This window comes from Patella vulgata, chromosome 3 (assembly GCF_932274485.2).
Source record: "Patella vulgata chromosome 3, xgPatVulg1.2, whole genome shotgun sequence".
Taxonomy (NCBI): Eukaryota; Metazoa; Mollusca; class Gastropoda; family Patellidae; genus Patella; species Patella vulgata.
The window spans coordinates 71,708,132-71,724,594 of NC_065881.2; the positions used below are offsets into that span (position 1 = coordinate 71,708,132).

General features: G+C 31.2%; 1 protein-coding gene across 3 annotated transcripts in view; it reads left to right on the forward strand.

The window, feature by feature from the left end:
- Positions 1 to 396: 396 nt before the first annotated feature.
- LOC126814722 (ras-responsive element-binding protein 1) overlaps positions 397 to 16,463 on the forward strand; it is a 33,307-nt gene continuing 17,240 nt past the window's right edge. For all 3 annotated transcript variants that reach the window (XM_050540074.2, XM_056099887.1, XM_050540075.2), the window contains exons 1-2: positions 397 to 551; positions 14,813 to 14,883. In XM_050540074.2, coding sequence (XP_050396031.1) covers positions 455 to 551; positions 14,813 to 14,883 — 168 coding nt within the window. In that variant the 5' untranslated portion in view covers positions 397 to 454. The remainder of the gene's footprint in view (positions 552 to 14,812; positions 14,884 to 16,463) is intronic.

The window sequence follows — 16,463 nt, forward strand, 5'->3', positions numbered from 1 at the left end:
AAAACAAGATGGTTATTGGAATTGACTGAGATTCAATTTTAGAAAAATTTGAAACATGTCGTTTATTTATCCTGCATCCTCATACAAAATCGTCACATAATTTTTCATAGATAATGTATAGATGATTCAAATAATATAACCAAATTATATTATGAATCGTTCAAGCATTTTATCGCAATAAAAGATAACGGTAGTTTTTACTCAATACAATAGAAAAATGGCGTATCAAAAGACATCAGGAAATATTGTTTTTCAATACATAGTCATCGACGCGCACTCATCGCTTAGTGTGAAAAATGTTCAACCTAATCTATTGTTGTCCTCTCTCCAATGAAATACAAAATAACCACCAAGAAGGTCGCATTTTGAGTTACTAAACTTTGTCATCCCGATCGGATTCTTCTCCTAAACTAGGATGAAAATGCATGCTGGGAGATAAAGAAGCTGATTGCGCATGCTCCAGTCAGGTGTCAGTTTTGGCGACGGAGGTTGCAGGGGACAGTTTGGCATCATGTCCCGTCGAAAACAAGCCAACCCAAGGCCCATTCAAGGTAAGTGTTTTATAAAATTAGCATCACTTTAAATTATTTGGTCTTATATCACTTCATTTCGGTAATAATTGCGACAGGTATGTTTTTGCGCTTGGTGACATCGTCAAGCAAGGATGGATTGGCAGTGAGCATTTTGTCGGCTGCTACGCAAGCATCGAGAGAAGTTCAGACTTGTAGCTATGAAAACAAGCGACAAGTGTTAATGAAATAAAGATGTCTTTCAGACAACATTTGGTTATATTTGGCGAATCATTACATCTGGTTTAGATTAGTTTAGTAGGGGAGTTGGAGGGGAAATAGAAAGTAGAAATAACAGAGCGATAGAAAAAAATCTAGGCCCAATTCTCAAAAAAGCCCGTCAAAGTGCGTTATTCTTCCTGATTGACACCGCGAAAAGACTTGCTGACAAGATGACAATATTTTTATTTGGTTATTTTATTGAGTATGTAATATGAAACACCTTTATTTGATATAAACTATCAGGTATATCACTCTGTATGTATTAGAGATGTAGTAATTCACCTATAAAGCCCTAATAAGAGATTAGCGTTACAGCGCTTGAAGAAATGAATGTTTATCGATAAGATTTGGCCCGATGCCAAACATTGCTGATTTGACAAAAGGTTTGATCTTGGCTTATGTATTGAGAGAAGTTGTTGGGGAATCCATTATCCATAAATATAGATGCACTTTATAGTATGGTAATTGGCATGACTTATATTTATCTGTTGACATAGATACAAAGTCATTTACCAAGTAGCCTGATATTTTGGTAAAACTGATAAGTTGTGGGGGTGGGGGATATATTTTGTTAAATCTATCTTGTAGGGGGTGACTATAAACCAAAATACTGATTTGCATATTTTGTAGATCATATGTACATGTATTTATATATATAATCCATTTTAACCGTATACTTTGTTTTAATAAGAAGTTATAATTATATTAATTGCCCTGTGAATATATTTATAATGGTTGTGTATTGGATATGATAAATCATAGTATTTGTACTAATAGCAGTAGCTAATAATATTCTTAGACCTGGTGATGCATCTGATGTTATATTAACATTTAATAAAAACTTTATGTTTTTAAGTTTAAATTTTGCCAAGGTTGACAATGATGTGTAGGCTTGCAATATGGCGACTATAAAATAACAGCCTGTATATTGTATATAATGAAGTTGCTACCAGAAAAAAAGGATTAGATGCTGTAATATATTTATATATCGCAGCTTCTTGTCTTTATAAATGTAAAATGCCTAAAGGCATTGTAAACAATATATCAAGCTGTTTTATTGATAAACACTGTAATGGATGAATGAGCTTTTAAGATGTTCTTTCTTTTGAAACCTGTTGTTTTTGACACTTTATAACAGTATCAAGCTAATTTAATGATGGGTTAGTACTTGTCATTATTATTGCTAATTAAGCTGGATTGTCAATTACAACACTAAGTTTGACAGATTTTCCTTCAGAATGCTCTCTCTGACTCATTTAGTCATTCAGCGTTATCAGACATTATCTGTCATTATATAGTTAGTTTGTGTTTCCTTATTATCAGTTGTTGATTGATTATTTTTCATCACTGTGATCATCATCAATAATATTAGAGTTATTTCCAATATAAATATACAATAAATAATTAGGTATTAAGTGGATTCCGAAAACAATGATATCATATTTCACAGGTTTGGTGAGTGCAGGTAAAAATGTCATGGCCATTGCTGATAAAAGATGGATCTGTTTTATGAAATTATGCATTAGGCCAATCAAAATTAATTACTACTCTCATCATTGCAAATTGCATATCCCGATTTTGGTACATATCTAAATAATGTTGTTTGTATTATATATTTCTTTTAAAAATACCCTTTGACATTCTAAGAACATGTCTAATGACTGGTAATTACTCTTAATTAAATTAAAACATTGTCATCAGGCAAAAATATCATATGTTTTGTGAGATTCATGTAATAAAAGGTCAGATCTTCTCAAATTTTTCATCAGATCGTATTAGTTCACCTTTGATGTGTATGGAAAGAACAATATATATGATATATATTTGTTGTGTGCCCAATCTATTTTAAAATTAGTGATGAGAAGAATGTAATTAATTTTAATTGGCCTTAATACCCAGCAGACCTGCTGCTAATAATGCATGGCATGTATTTGGACTATTCAAATAGTTGAACATGTCATTTGATATGGATATTTTCTGTTGTATTTGGTCTTTCAGTTAGAACCATGGTTTGCTCATCCAGTTGATATTACATGTATTAACTATTATAATATCAACTGTTTAATCATGATGATGTATTCTGTGAATCAGGAACATGAATAACAAAATATTACACACAAATTCAAGTGTGAATAGAGCAAAAACTTCCGGAAATAAATTACTATTTAAATAATACATCTTCTGCAGTTACAATGTATATATAGATAAAGTAAATTAACCTGTTTTTTTAAAGAGAATTCTTTTTTATTTGGGAAACTATTACCAGTTTTAGATGAATCATTTATTATGATCTTGAGTTAATCTCAGCAAAATCTTAATACTAGGCCCAAGCTTAAAGATGTAATCTGTCTTTTAACCAACAAAAAATGTTAATCCATATTAATACATGAGGCTATGAAGTTTTAAACATAATCAATGCTGGTAGCCTCTTTAATTATGTAACCCCTAAAATTATTTTTCTCCCTCAAAGAATCCCATTTTGATTCATCTGATTAAATCCATATTAATACATGTACATGCTATGAAGTTTTAAACAGAATCAGCTCTCTCTTTAATTATATAACCCAAAATTATTATTCTCCCTCGAAGAATTACATATCTTTCCATCTGAATAAACGGATGACTTGTTAATTTGTCTACACACTAAAACTTTATTGCATCCTTTGTAAACAATTGTTTATTTACACATGAGTGAAGGTATATCTTAAAGCATCTACAAACAAACTACCAACAAGAATTTTGTTGATCTACGATTCAACTTTAATCACCCATAAATAAAGTTATCCCCTTAATTAGCTGTAAAGGTGGATTATGGATGCAGAGAAGCTTAGATATTTTATTGTATATGAAGAGTCAAGAGCCTGACACCTGCTGTGAGCTAGTGCTTAATAAATACTGAATAATTGTAATCCTATCAAAATAACTCCTCTAACCACACAATTGGCCTATGAGGCGGAACCATAGTGTTCAATTGTTTGAGAATTCATCCCTAGAGTTCAAATGCTACAACAAGTGATTACTCAAGATGGACAGTGGTCATTCATCCCTTCAATAAATAACCCAAGTCTTTATTGAAATCTGTACCTTTTGGAGGCCTAGAGTCAAACTATTACACCATCTTATTTGCAAACTCTTAGTATTAATGTAAACATTTAATATGTACATCTCTTCCAGGTGACCTTTCACCTTTACCTGTCATTACCTGTGTGTAGACATGTATGTTTCATCATTAATTCTCATCAGATAATAATCAAACAAAAATCCAATCTATTTGAAATGTTATAAATAGAAAATGGAAACAATTAGATACCCTGCATGTAGATTTATTGATGAGGAGACAAAGAGAGAAACAAATTGATTTATTTGAATAAATATTTTATTTAACTCTGTGATGTGTTTTTTATTGCAACAAATTGACAGGAAATTGAAAATGAAAACAAATGAATACAAAAGAATGATAAAATTGTAATTTTGAAAGTTGATGAGAGTGCAGAATTACTAAATTTTATCAGGGCAGATTTTAAATTGGTTTTGTCAGTTTGAGAGGAATTAGTGACTTTCATAAAGTTAGAATTAAAGGTGATGTGCACATGCTTTTCCTCACAAGTCTTAAAAAGAACATATAAGAACCATTTATCCATATTCTTTGAACAAAGAATTACAAATATTAATTATCGGAGATGCTGCCTTGGACAAAAATTTCTTTATACAAAGATGCCACTTCTACTACCCTTCTCAATATAAATCCAATTTAAAGCATTTCTAAATTTCCTTAGAACCAAACTTGTAAATTAATGTTATCAAATCCATTATAAAGTATTTTGTATTGCCAACCATCTTGATTACTTCACACCATTGATTGAATGAAATGAAAGAGATACATGTCAATTGTCATGGGTACTTTCAAGATGTTGAGCAAGAAAAGACGATAATTAAATTTATCTACGTCAATATTGAATATCGCCAGGTGTAAAGTCAGGTGAAGTCAATATTGGTGCTGAATTTCTTTTGTTCCGTTTAGAGGATGATAAACAAGTTATCAACCAGAGCTGATGTATAAAAGGAAAGTTATTGTCAGAGATAATGTTCGAAGATTGGTCGTCTATCTTATACAGAATCAAGAGATGTTTATCATCACTTTCTCTCTCTGTTTGTTTCACCTGGAATTCTCCCACAACTTTAATTACAAGCTAATTGCTTTGATTCATGATAAAAAGGCTATTAATTTACCTGTTGAATACAGGTACCCACACATAGATTCATCTAATGAATACATGTTAACAACTTTGTTTAAGCATCTAAGTTTCACAGATTTGTCTCATTAATTGTCTAGTAGGAACTATTATCTATAAATCTGACACCATCGTTATTACTTGTTGAGTAACTTGTGTGTGTAACTTAGTATAGACATTACACAAAGAATCAATCATTCTTTTAATGCTTCAATTTTTCTATGAAATAACCAAACTGATATTTAAAAAAAGGTTTTGAAAAGCTCCCACCTTAAGTGTTTTATATGTGCTTATATATGAATATTCTTTACCAATCCTTTCACTTTTTTGCTAATCACTTTGTAAATATTTCACTTTGTATATATAACATGTAATTGTCTGCGATATCACCTAGGTGGAAGCGGACGTTAAATAAAGCTACTTCACACACACACACCCACACACACACACAGTTCCCCACTCGTCATCATTTTGTAGAACAAAAATGCAAGTGGCTTTTAGCTCTGAACAGCAGAAACTGGAAAAGCAGAGATACATGTATCAGTCATAGATTTTAGTTGATATTTTTAAGCTTTGTAAAGAGGAAAAATATTAAAGATTACATTGGTTACATGCAGTTTTTCCCATTATTTCCTCATTGCATATAGGGGATTTGAGTAGGCCGATACTCTGAAGATAATGGAGAACTCAAACTTGTAATTTATATGATATCTTATAGAAATGCAGGTTTCACATAGATGTAGGAAGTTTTAACAACTGATCCTGTCTGGTGAAACTAAAACAACAACCTTTTTTTTTCTTCTCCTACTTGTACTATTTTAATACATTTTCATATGAAAATAGCGAAGAGTTCTTCGTATGATGTGATGCAAAACAGATGGAGAAATGTGTTGACTTTAGTTCTAGAGTAAGTCAAACTGAAGTGATGACCTTATTAATCTCACTTAGGAGTTGAGTTGGATGAAGTTGAAGTAGATAATATTGATCAAATATTTAATAAATAGAATAAAGCCGTATGTACCACAGGGAGAACAGAGTAGTTTTGTTTTGGGGGTGGTCTCTTTTGTAAAGTAGGTAGAGGATGGTTTAGTTGTCAAGGTAAAACTTGATCAATTGATGAAAGTCACCTCGAGATTAAAGTGGATGCTTTGGGTACACACACACACAAACCCTCCTTGTCTACGTCTATATATATGCACGTGTAGATATGGTGTATTTGGTTAGTATAGTGATAAAAGTATGTTTAAAATGATGATGTAATAAACAACAATAATTGTGCAATTTACCTACACAATGTTGTAATGTAAATTCTTGTCTACATTTGTATCCCATTTGGCCAACGACCCAAAGTGCTTCATCATACTCATTTTCATTATGGGTCTATCGACTTCTTCAGAACCACTTGACAGGGCAATGGCATCTTACAGTGACAAATTTACACAATTTTGATCTTTTTTCCTAATTTTTTTGATGGATTTCAACAAATATTGGTGGTTGTGTTACTTGGGTCATGTTTATTTGGGTTTCTTAAAAAGAAGTTGATCAGCCTCGTAGTGATGGGCTGGTCTTCTTTGAAGCTGCAGATTTATGCATATTTACACAATTTTGAATTATTTTCCAGGATTCCAAACAAACTTTCCAATGCCTTAAAGGTACAAATTTACATTTTGCCAATTGTTGACCACTTGATAAATTTAAACCAAATGTGACAAGGGGCGTGGCATGTCCAAGAATTTGAGCAGAGTGGGGGTCCTGGGCAGAGACAATGTCAAGTTTGGCGTGACATCTGGGGGATTACCCAAGAATTTGATAAAATGAGAAGTTCTGAGACAATATTCCTTGGAATGAGGCCAAAATGGCAGCAATGCATCACATGTTTGTTTGACGTTTTTTCGGGGAATGTAGGAGAAAAAGAATATGCTGTGTGCGAGCAGGGGAGGGTCCGGATAGGCATATGATGCTTGGGTACATACATTCATTGGTTAACTAGGTCAGGAATACATTAAAAAAGCAAATTTGGATGGTTTTTTTAAAAATTATATCATATACTAACCATTCCTAATCTGATTATAAAAATAAAGATATCAAATTCTACTTGATCAATTAAATTATACAGTAATTATCAAAGTTAAACTGGAAGCTTCTGTTGGTCATAAATGGCTATGGAGTCAATTGTATATTTATTAGCTAAATCATTCTAATATTTCTGATTGTGAAATGGTACTCTTCAGCTTTTCTGTATTAATGTGCACAGATTGTGTGACAGGTATGTTTATAGCACAGCTCGGCTTTGAGTCTGTTAATGTTGATTCTAAGCGGTTAATGTGAATACATAATTTGTATTGAATGAGATCAGTGAGTGAAGAGAAATTAAAGAGTTTGGAAGGGATGTTAGAGATTTCTATATTATAAGTTGAAGTGATTGTTAAACACAGAATAGTAAAATCAATTACTGACAATCTGTTACCAACATCTCCCCACAATAATTTATCAATACTTCATCTCTTCTCCTCTCAGTTTTATTACTGGTATTATAAATAACAGTTCGCTGGATGCACACAGTTTCTTCATGATATTTCAAACTTATTATTGATTACAAGACTCAAGACAGGTTGAGGGGCTCATTCTCTTGATTGTGTCTAGTTTATGATATGTGTAATAACGCACAGTTTAATATTGTAGGCCATATTGAAATAAAGTCAAGTATAAGTTGTTATTATCCTCTTAATGCGAGTATTTCAAATTTCCCATCCATATGGCTTTGTTGATCTTAGATGATATAGAATTCTTGTATCAATTTGTTAAGCCTGCACGTTTTATTAGTGATGTCCCCGCACCACCCCATTGATATGATCTTTAATTGGCTACTTTTGTCATCCTATAAACAAACCAGGTCCAGCACCCAGGTAATTTATATTTGAGCCATGATAGTTTTATTAATGATTTATAACCAGGTATGACAATAATGATGGGGTGAGGTTTGTTTAATTTACTTCTTCATTCATTTGTCTGTGTGTTTGGATATGATATAGAAACTTCCATAACTGGTATTAAAAGATATCAAAATGATAAAAAAAAAATATAGATGAAGCACTGAGAGAAGATTGATCAGTGGTTAATGTGTCAACCACACCCAACTTTATTATAATAAGAAATTATGATAGAGACTAGAGAGTATATATTCCTTTGATGATAATTTTAGCTATAAGAAAATATTTATTTCTAACGAAGGTGGGGGGGGGGGAATAAACAGTTTATTGTGTATATTGATCTTGCAAATAAATGAAAAAATGGTAGTCAGTATCGACCATTTAAATATACAACGAATATCAAACTCAACACAACCAATCTGTGAAATGCTTCTACTAGCATTTGATTGTTTTTATTCTGAAACCTCATTCAAATCAGAATTTAACATTTCTTTGAATAATTTAATTTATGATATGACTTGTATTTAAATTTCAGTTGTTGTCCCTAATTCTTTGAATAATTTTATTTATGATATGATGACTGGTATTTAAATTTAAATCTGCCTTACAAGTATAGTGCTACTTTTGGGTGAAGTAAAAAAATAGCTATTTTTGTCCAATTTTGAATTGCTATGTTTTTTTTATAATCCAATAATCAGCATGTCAACATCTTTGATGTGTTATCGACCTACAAGGAAAATTATTTCATCCTTGCATGTTATTACTCTTAAAGATGGAACATGGTTGACAATGAATGTCGATGAATACTAATCGATAAGGGATAACGTTATTTATAGAATTCGTGGAGACATACAATATATTGTGATGTCTTGTAATCACCTCACTGACTCAATCAAAAGCAAAGTCTTTATTCTTTTCAATCAGAGATCAGGCACACACTCCCATATTCTTTGGCTTTATATTTAACTCAGGTAAAATGAGATACTGTAATTAGCGCTATCAGCATCCAAAGCAATCAATCACAGTTTTATTGTGCGCGATAATCACTTTTAGATAGAACTGCCTTGTGAAAAGCTCACATCAATTTCTCGCCAGGGTGTAGAAGAATGGTGTGAAAATCCCTTCTGTGATTAATTCACTGGGATAAACAAGCTTTTCATCACTTTATTGGCAATTAATTGGAAGACTGATTACCTTAATTGACACCTAATTAACTTTGTTATGAATGAGTTAAAGATGCTGTCTGGTTGGACGTAAAATCATTACCTGGTTACTATAGGTAAACATGTCCTTGACTACCTGGATACAACTACATGTACCTGGATACTGAATTTAAGGGTTCACAATGTACTTGGCCTTCCTCCACCCCATACTTTCAAACCCAATCCACCCCTCCCTTTGGATATGAATTTTATAACCAGAATATTGTTTTATCTTTCATTTGCTGTTATTTGATGATTTAAAACATGTCTTGAATCATGTAAAATCTGAATATTTTCCAAGTTTCTCAAAAATGAAAAAAGCAAAGGTACCAATTTATTGTAATTTTGATATATTGTAATTTTGTTTTATAAAAGAAAGAAAAGTAATGCAAATCAATTTTTGACTGAAAATGGTCAGCGTAGAGTCAAATTTGTTTTAATTAAACAATATTTTATTTCGAATATATACAACATTAGTAAATCCGTCCTGATATAATGGATTTGAAAATCAAGTGAAAATTATATAAATTCATCTCCAAATTATTGATGGACTTTGAACTAAAATCAGAATTATTTTCCAGTATATTAATATTATTGGCCATATATGTTTGTTATTATCTACTGTACATGTATATTTCTTGTCTGTGTTTAAATAAACAAAGAGATGTCACTGTCAGTCGATGTTAGAGTCTGAGATATCATTCAGTCATTGAAATCATTTAATCCACTATTTGATTTACACCTTCCCATAACATATAAAATATCAAATTATTACACACACATCTCATCTCATATCTTAATATTTTTAAAAAAAATAATTCAAGTAAATATGAGTGTGGTATGTCTAGAAAATGAGAAATCTACAGTTCTTATACAGCTATTGTTGTTTTATGATGCGTATCTGATCAGCGTAGTAGTAAATGGCTTGGTTTGAGGTTAGTCTTAAGGTAAATGATGACAATTGATTCTGGTCTAGGCATGTTCCGTGGTTTTTAAAACTTGATCCACTGAACAACAGAGATATTTGATAACGTATATTTCTCTACATCCTTCTACCATGTACACTATTTAATAATTTAAACAAATGATACCTATATATTATTATTAGATTGTGATATTTCTTATGAGATCTGCGTACAATGTATGTATAAATAGCCATGCTGTCATATTACATGTTGATTATCATACACATATATTCATGTATCTATTTCAATTGTCTTAAAAGAAAACCCCCAGGAATCCTGGTTATTAGTTTACATGTCGATATTAAATAAATATTTGATTAAAGATACATTATGGGAGAGTAGATAAAGAGCTGGCAGTTCTCACTATAATAGTTAAAAACAAGATAATGTAAAGGGAATTTGCTAAAAATTTCAGTCAAATAGATCCACTCTGAACTGTGAATTTAGGGATTGAATTTTAGGCCTAGCCTCGATTAAAATTACTAAAGTCGGTACGATAAAAAACATAGTCTCGATTATCCATTTCATGATTTAATCATGAGTGAAAGTTGAGCAGTAAATCGGATCCTAATCCAGTAAATATCGCAGGCTAGGGATGACATCGAGAGATGATTATGGTCTGGATAAGTTAATTAATGTCTAATTAATAATTTATATAACATTTCAGGCCTAAAGAAAGAACTGCAATAGGCAGATTTAGCTCTTGCATAATGTATGTTTAAAACACAAGTGTACTGGTGGATTTAACAAAAATATTGTCCTGGTTTATATCTTACAAGAAGTAAATTTCTTTCAAAACAAGAATACACCTCATCCCCCCACTGTAATTCTAACTTTGGGTTTTTCAAGTAATGTATCAAAGGCAAATACACAATATATAAAACCCCAAAGAAACCAATTTTATAACATATTAAGTTCCTTAGTTCCTTCAAGCATATTAGACAATGGTCATCTGTTTGACCCACAAGACTTGTTTTAATCTGAAGTTGTGGATATTCGTAATAAACAGGAAAAATAAAACTACAGACTGATACAGACAATAAATATATTTTCCCTGGTAGTATGTAGATTTAAACTGAATTTCTCCAGAAGCATCTCATAAAATATTATGTTTTATACCACAAATATTTTTTCCCTGGTTTGAAATATATGTCGACTGTTGAGGAAATATATGTTTTATTCCCAAATAATTCATTTCTGTCATTTAAAAAAATATTTTTTCACGTAAATGAGTATTCAGAATATAAAATAATTTTGAAAGGGAGCAGGTTCAAATTGTGCTGATCTTGTATTGGAGATTGTTACGATTCAGTACAAAAACAAAATATGATTATATAATTGTGAGCTTATTTCATCCTTTTATATCATGATCTTTGAATACCGTAAGATATTTTTGTAAAAAAATAAATTACAAGATCTATGTTTTTAATGATTTGTAAAGCATTTTTTGAAAGCTTTTCCATTAGCATGTCAACATTAACAATTTAAGTTACCTGTACTATTCACATATAAATGTCATGGCAAATATTAGAGAGTAAAGGTTATGTGCATAGAGGCCTATTCAGTTACAATATTTTATTACATAAAGGATATTTAATAGAATATTACTTTGTAAGTAAATAAATGTATTTTAGATTGAGTTGTTTTGAAAATAAATTGTGAGGTACTGGATACATTTCGGGGTGCTGCATCGATTATGCAGGTGAATACGAAATTGAAATGTTGAGGTTGAATTCCCAGCTTGAGCCGAGGACTATTCCTTCAGGATTTTGTCACGGGTAATGCCTGAATGGATAAAAGGTATGACGAGAATGTACAAATAAGTGCGCGGAATTAAAAAAGTATAAAACGTCACAAATGCTAGTCTCAAAATAACAAAAACACTTTTTGGGCAAAATTAAACATGTTTTATATTTTTATATACCCATGGAAGCAAAGGTACACCAAGCTCAAGTTTAATAAACTTATCCAGTAAAAAAGATAAATCCTTCAATCAAAAATGAAATCAAATCCAGATAATTTTGTTCTATTTATATTGTGATAAGATTTTTAAAAACATCCCGAGATTTGTGTGATATATTTGACTCTGTATTAGTATTAGTCGGGTCTGATTTGACTCTGATCTGAAGCGATATCAGGGGGCTTTGTGTGTTTATTAAAGTTTTGAGAGGTGTACAAACTTGCTTCTCTCTTAAACAATCGTGTTTAGAAAACCTACGTGAGCAGTCTCCATGGTACTGGCTGGCAAGCTGTCAAACGCGAGACCCAAAACTTTTCTATTGATGATGAGGATTGGATCTGAAGAGGCAGGTTTATTGGCCTTAACAAAAGAGTTATTCAAACGCTAGTCGAGTAACGGTTTCTACTTCAATAAGTCACCACCGATCAAGGATATATCGAGGCCAAACATAATAATTTATGCCTTTTATTAGACCAATACACTAATAGATATATTTGCACAAAATATGGCCTATAACTATATCTACACTATATGAATTTTAGTTATATCCAGCAAGAATATCCAATACATGCCAAATTTTAATTGCTCATGGATGAACAGGTGTTCTTATTTAGAATAAAGAAAATTATTTTATCAGTTGAATGTATTTTATATGTTTGTTTTTTGTTATAAACTGCAAATTAAGTGATTTACCGGTTACATGTAACTTGTATTCTTTGAAGAAAACATGTTTGATCACACCAATGGGACATACAGATATTTTAAGTTTCAGCATCTAATTATTTTTTTTCGTGCAAATTGAGATATATTTTTGACATTTTTTTTGTTAAAAACCAGAGTTCAGAAATTATGTGTGGGAATTAAATTCGAAATTTCTAACCATAAGTTTGTAGGTGATGAAAGATGGATAAAATAAGTTTTCGATAATGTAATGAAAACATTGTGGCCTCAAAAATATAGATACACATGTAGATGTATTACACTGTATTATATATGTTGATGTTGATCAGACATGTAAAAGCTTGTAGATAGATATTATTTTATCAATCTATGGTTCAGGTAATACACAGTTAGTATAAGAGATTTACATTATAGAGATGTCATTATTTACAGTCAATATGTTACCTGGTGGTCGTCCATCTATTCAACTTACTGTTATACTACTTATATAATACCAATAGTAGCAAACATTATTCTTTAGTAACAAGTTCAACAGCTACACTACATGATAGCAATATACGAAACCTATTAGTAGTTTGAAATGATTGATACATGTACTGAATTTTTAGCTTTTTTCTTGAGGGAGTCTGAATTGAACAGAATTTTCACTGGGAATTTTAACAAAACATTAAAATAGAATAAATTATCATCTTCAATAGTGATTTTTAAAAAAAAATTTGCTGAGTGTGGGAGAATTGAATAGAATATTAAAAGAGAATTTGATTTTTAAAATATTGATGAAAAATAAATGGGGTTTAATTCCAACTAGTCTACGTAATCCGTGCTAATTCAGTGTGCTGTGGGAAAATTTTGCCCGGATAGCAGCGCCACAGCCTATTCTTAATTTGCCCCATTCGAATGACTAACAGTTTTTCTCCCCAGACCCTAAAGATAAAAAATAAATTTAGTTACCTGTAATGTCTTATGTAAGAAATGTTCTTTACAGAATATGTTTATTGCCGTTCATAGTATATGGAGGTTATTAAATTTTTGATAATACAGGAATTATTAATGTCTGGAACATACTATGTAAAATTCAACATTTCTGGGTTGAATATAGATGTTAAGATTAATATTTATATTAATGCCTATTGTTTATTACATTATGTTATGACTACAAGTTATATTTAAGCATAAAAATAAAAAAGAACATATAGAAGTGTTTGATGATGTTGTTGTTGATAAATGCCTGGAGGGAAGATCATAGATATTTATCTTTTTTTATCATCTATCTGCATCAATCATACCTTTTTACTTTCTTTACCAAACGATCAGAAATGAACATCATCTTGGCCTCCGGCTTTCAAATAGGTAATACATAACCTTAAATTTATTGGTTATATTGATGATATATACTGTCTTACTAAATTAAAGGGTGCATTCATGAAGTTATTGGTAGAACCAGAACTAGCAATTGTTAATTGGAATGGGTAGAAACAGGACTAACAGTTAATTTAAACGAAATAAACAAATTTGGCCAATTTATTAAAAATATGGCAATTTTTAAGCTAGGGACAACATTTTGAAAGATCTGGTAGTATTGTTGAGGTTCTTCAATAAAGGGTAGTCGATCCAAGTAACTGTCTTCATATCTATCTTTTATTAGAATATAGAAATAGATCAACCATCTTTTTTAAGTCATATCTTTCTCATTGCAAATGAAATAAAAGTAATTGAAAAAGGTGTTTCAGGTATCTCGCAAATCAGAACATTATGAGGATGAAGTTGTTGGCCGTGCACCAGATCTGATGTTCTGGTAGGATTATAAACCAGTAGTCTGAATATTATGACATAACCAACACTCTCTTTAATTAATATTGTAGCTTATTTTTAGTGAACGTATCAGTCGAACAATTTATCTGTCTGTTTTGTAATGTTAGCTCTCTTCCATTTTGTTCAATATTCAGAAGTGCAAGAAATTTGAGGTTGGGTGATCTGACATAAGGTTAATTATATTCTTGTACAAATTAATCTTGTATGACATTTGACCAATAGATGTTTTATATTTTCAGTTTTTGAAGGAAAGAATGGGACAGAGGAAGACAGTATTAAAAACACAGACCTGGAACAGAATAAAGACGAGGTAAACAAATATTGAACAATAATAACTTAATACTCATATTAAAAAAACTTGTGTTGTGAAGGAAGTAAATTATATATATAGATTTCATCAAAACTGATCATTTTGGATATATTGACAAAATTTCTTTTAATGGTCATTGGACATTTTATATCAGAATATTCTCTATATAGATTTAGCTCCATTAAATTAGGATGGTATTTAAGAAAGTTATGATGGGATGGCCCGGGAATGTTCTGTTGTGTGTTTGAAGCTAAGGCTGGTGGCATTGGTCTTGGAAAATGCTGTTATGTGTAAGGAGCTGAAGCGCTTGGCAGGACAACACCTAAGCCGTGTGACCGCATTATAGTATCAACCTGTGAGGTTATGAGCGACATTGGCAATTGATCCCCAACTTCTTATCGCCAGCCAGCACCTGTATCTACCATCTCTAGATAGGAGCAAGTGTGGCAATGGGGGGCAGTAAGTACCTGCTTGTCATCATCCCAGCAGTCCTGATTAAATTAGTATGTTTATCACTTGTTCTCACGAGCAATGCCCAGGACGGGAGAGTAAGAACGAATAAACGAACAAACAAAAGTATGGCATCACACTGAGAAAAATATACTTTTTTATAATCCAAGATAAGTTCTGAGACTTTTTCTATATATGGGTAGATCCGGGTTGTATAAATTGTTTATTTATACATTTAGATTAGGTAAGGATAAACCCTCAATTCAAATAACCAGGTAGTAGCTATTCATGTACAATCATGTAAAACTCAGCATTATTAAACTGCAGGAAGAAATCTATAACCACCGATTGAATGATTCATTGGATGACGATAAAAATAACAGAAAACTGAATTGTTGTAGCCATTACCTGGTATCTTTTGTCCCACTTGAGGAAAGTTTAAGGGATGAATTTTTATTACGTCAAGTTGGTGGTATTGTTTAACTTGGGCTGTTTTATTACAACAGAATAAATTTTATTATGCATTCTCAAGTGATGACTACAAAACATGAAAAGAGATAATAATTTATGCGGAGGATAAAATGATATTGATATTGATTCTAGACAAGATTTATTGGGCTTTAGGACAAAGTTCAGCTTACTCTATGTGATGTATTCAACAAAAATATCAATATATCCAAGGTGCTTTAATTATTTCATATAAACGTTTTCTTTGATACATCGTGTAGGCATGGTAATACGCTAACTTTCTTGCCACCGTGAAATTAACTGGATGACTTTATCGTGCTTTAACAGCGTGATGAGTTTTAAAAGCATGCTGATGAGAAAAGGAAATTAAATTGTTGTGGTTTATTGATAAATTCACTCAATAACAATATCATCAGATTTCTCCCTTTTGTTTATCTGTCGACTGATTTGAATTAATTTAATAAGTTATTGGAAAATGCAAGTCAGGTTAAGGAGATGGATTTCAGTCATTGAATATTTTACATTTGCTCTCTACACATTCATATTAATTTATATTATTTCATCTTGATTCATAATTTTGTTGTATTTTATGAATTTTGATTAAATCATAAATTTATTAAAATCAGATGCAATTTCAATTATTGTTTCGCTTTATCTTGATT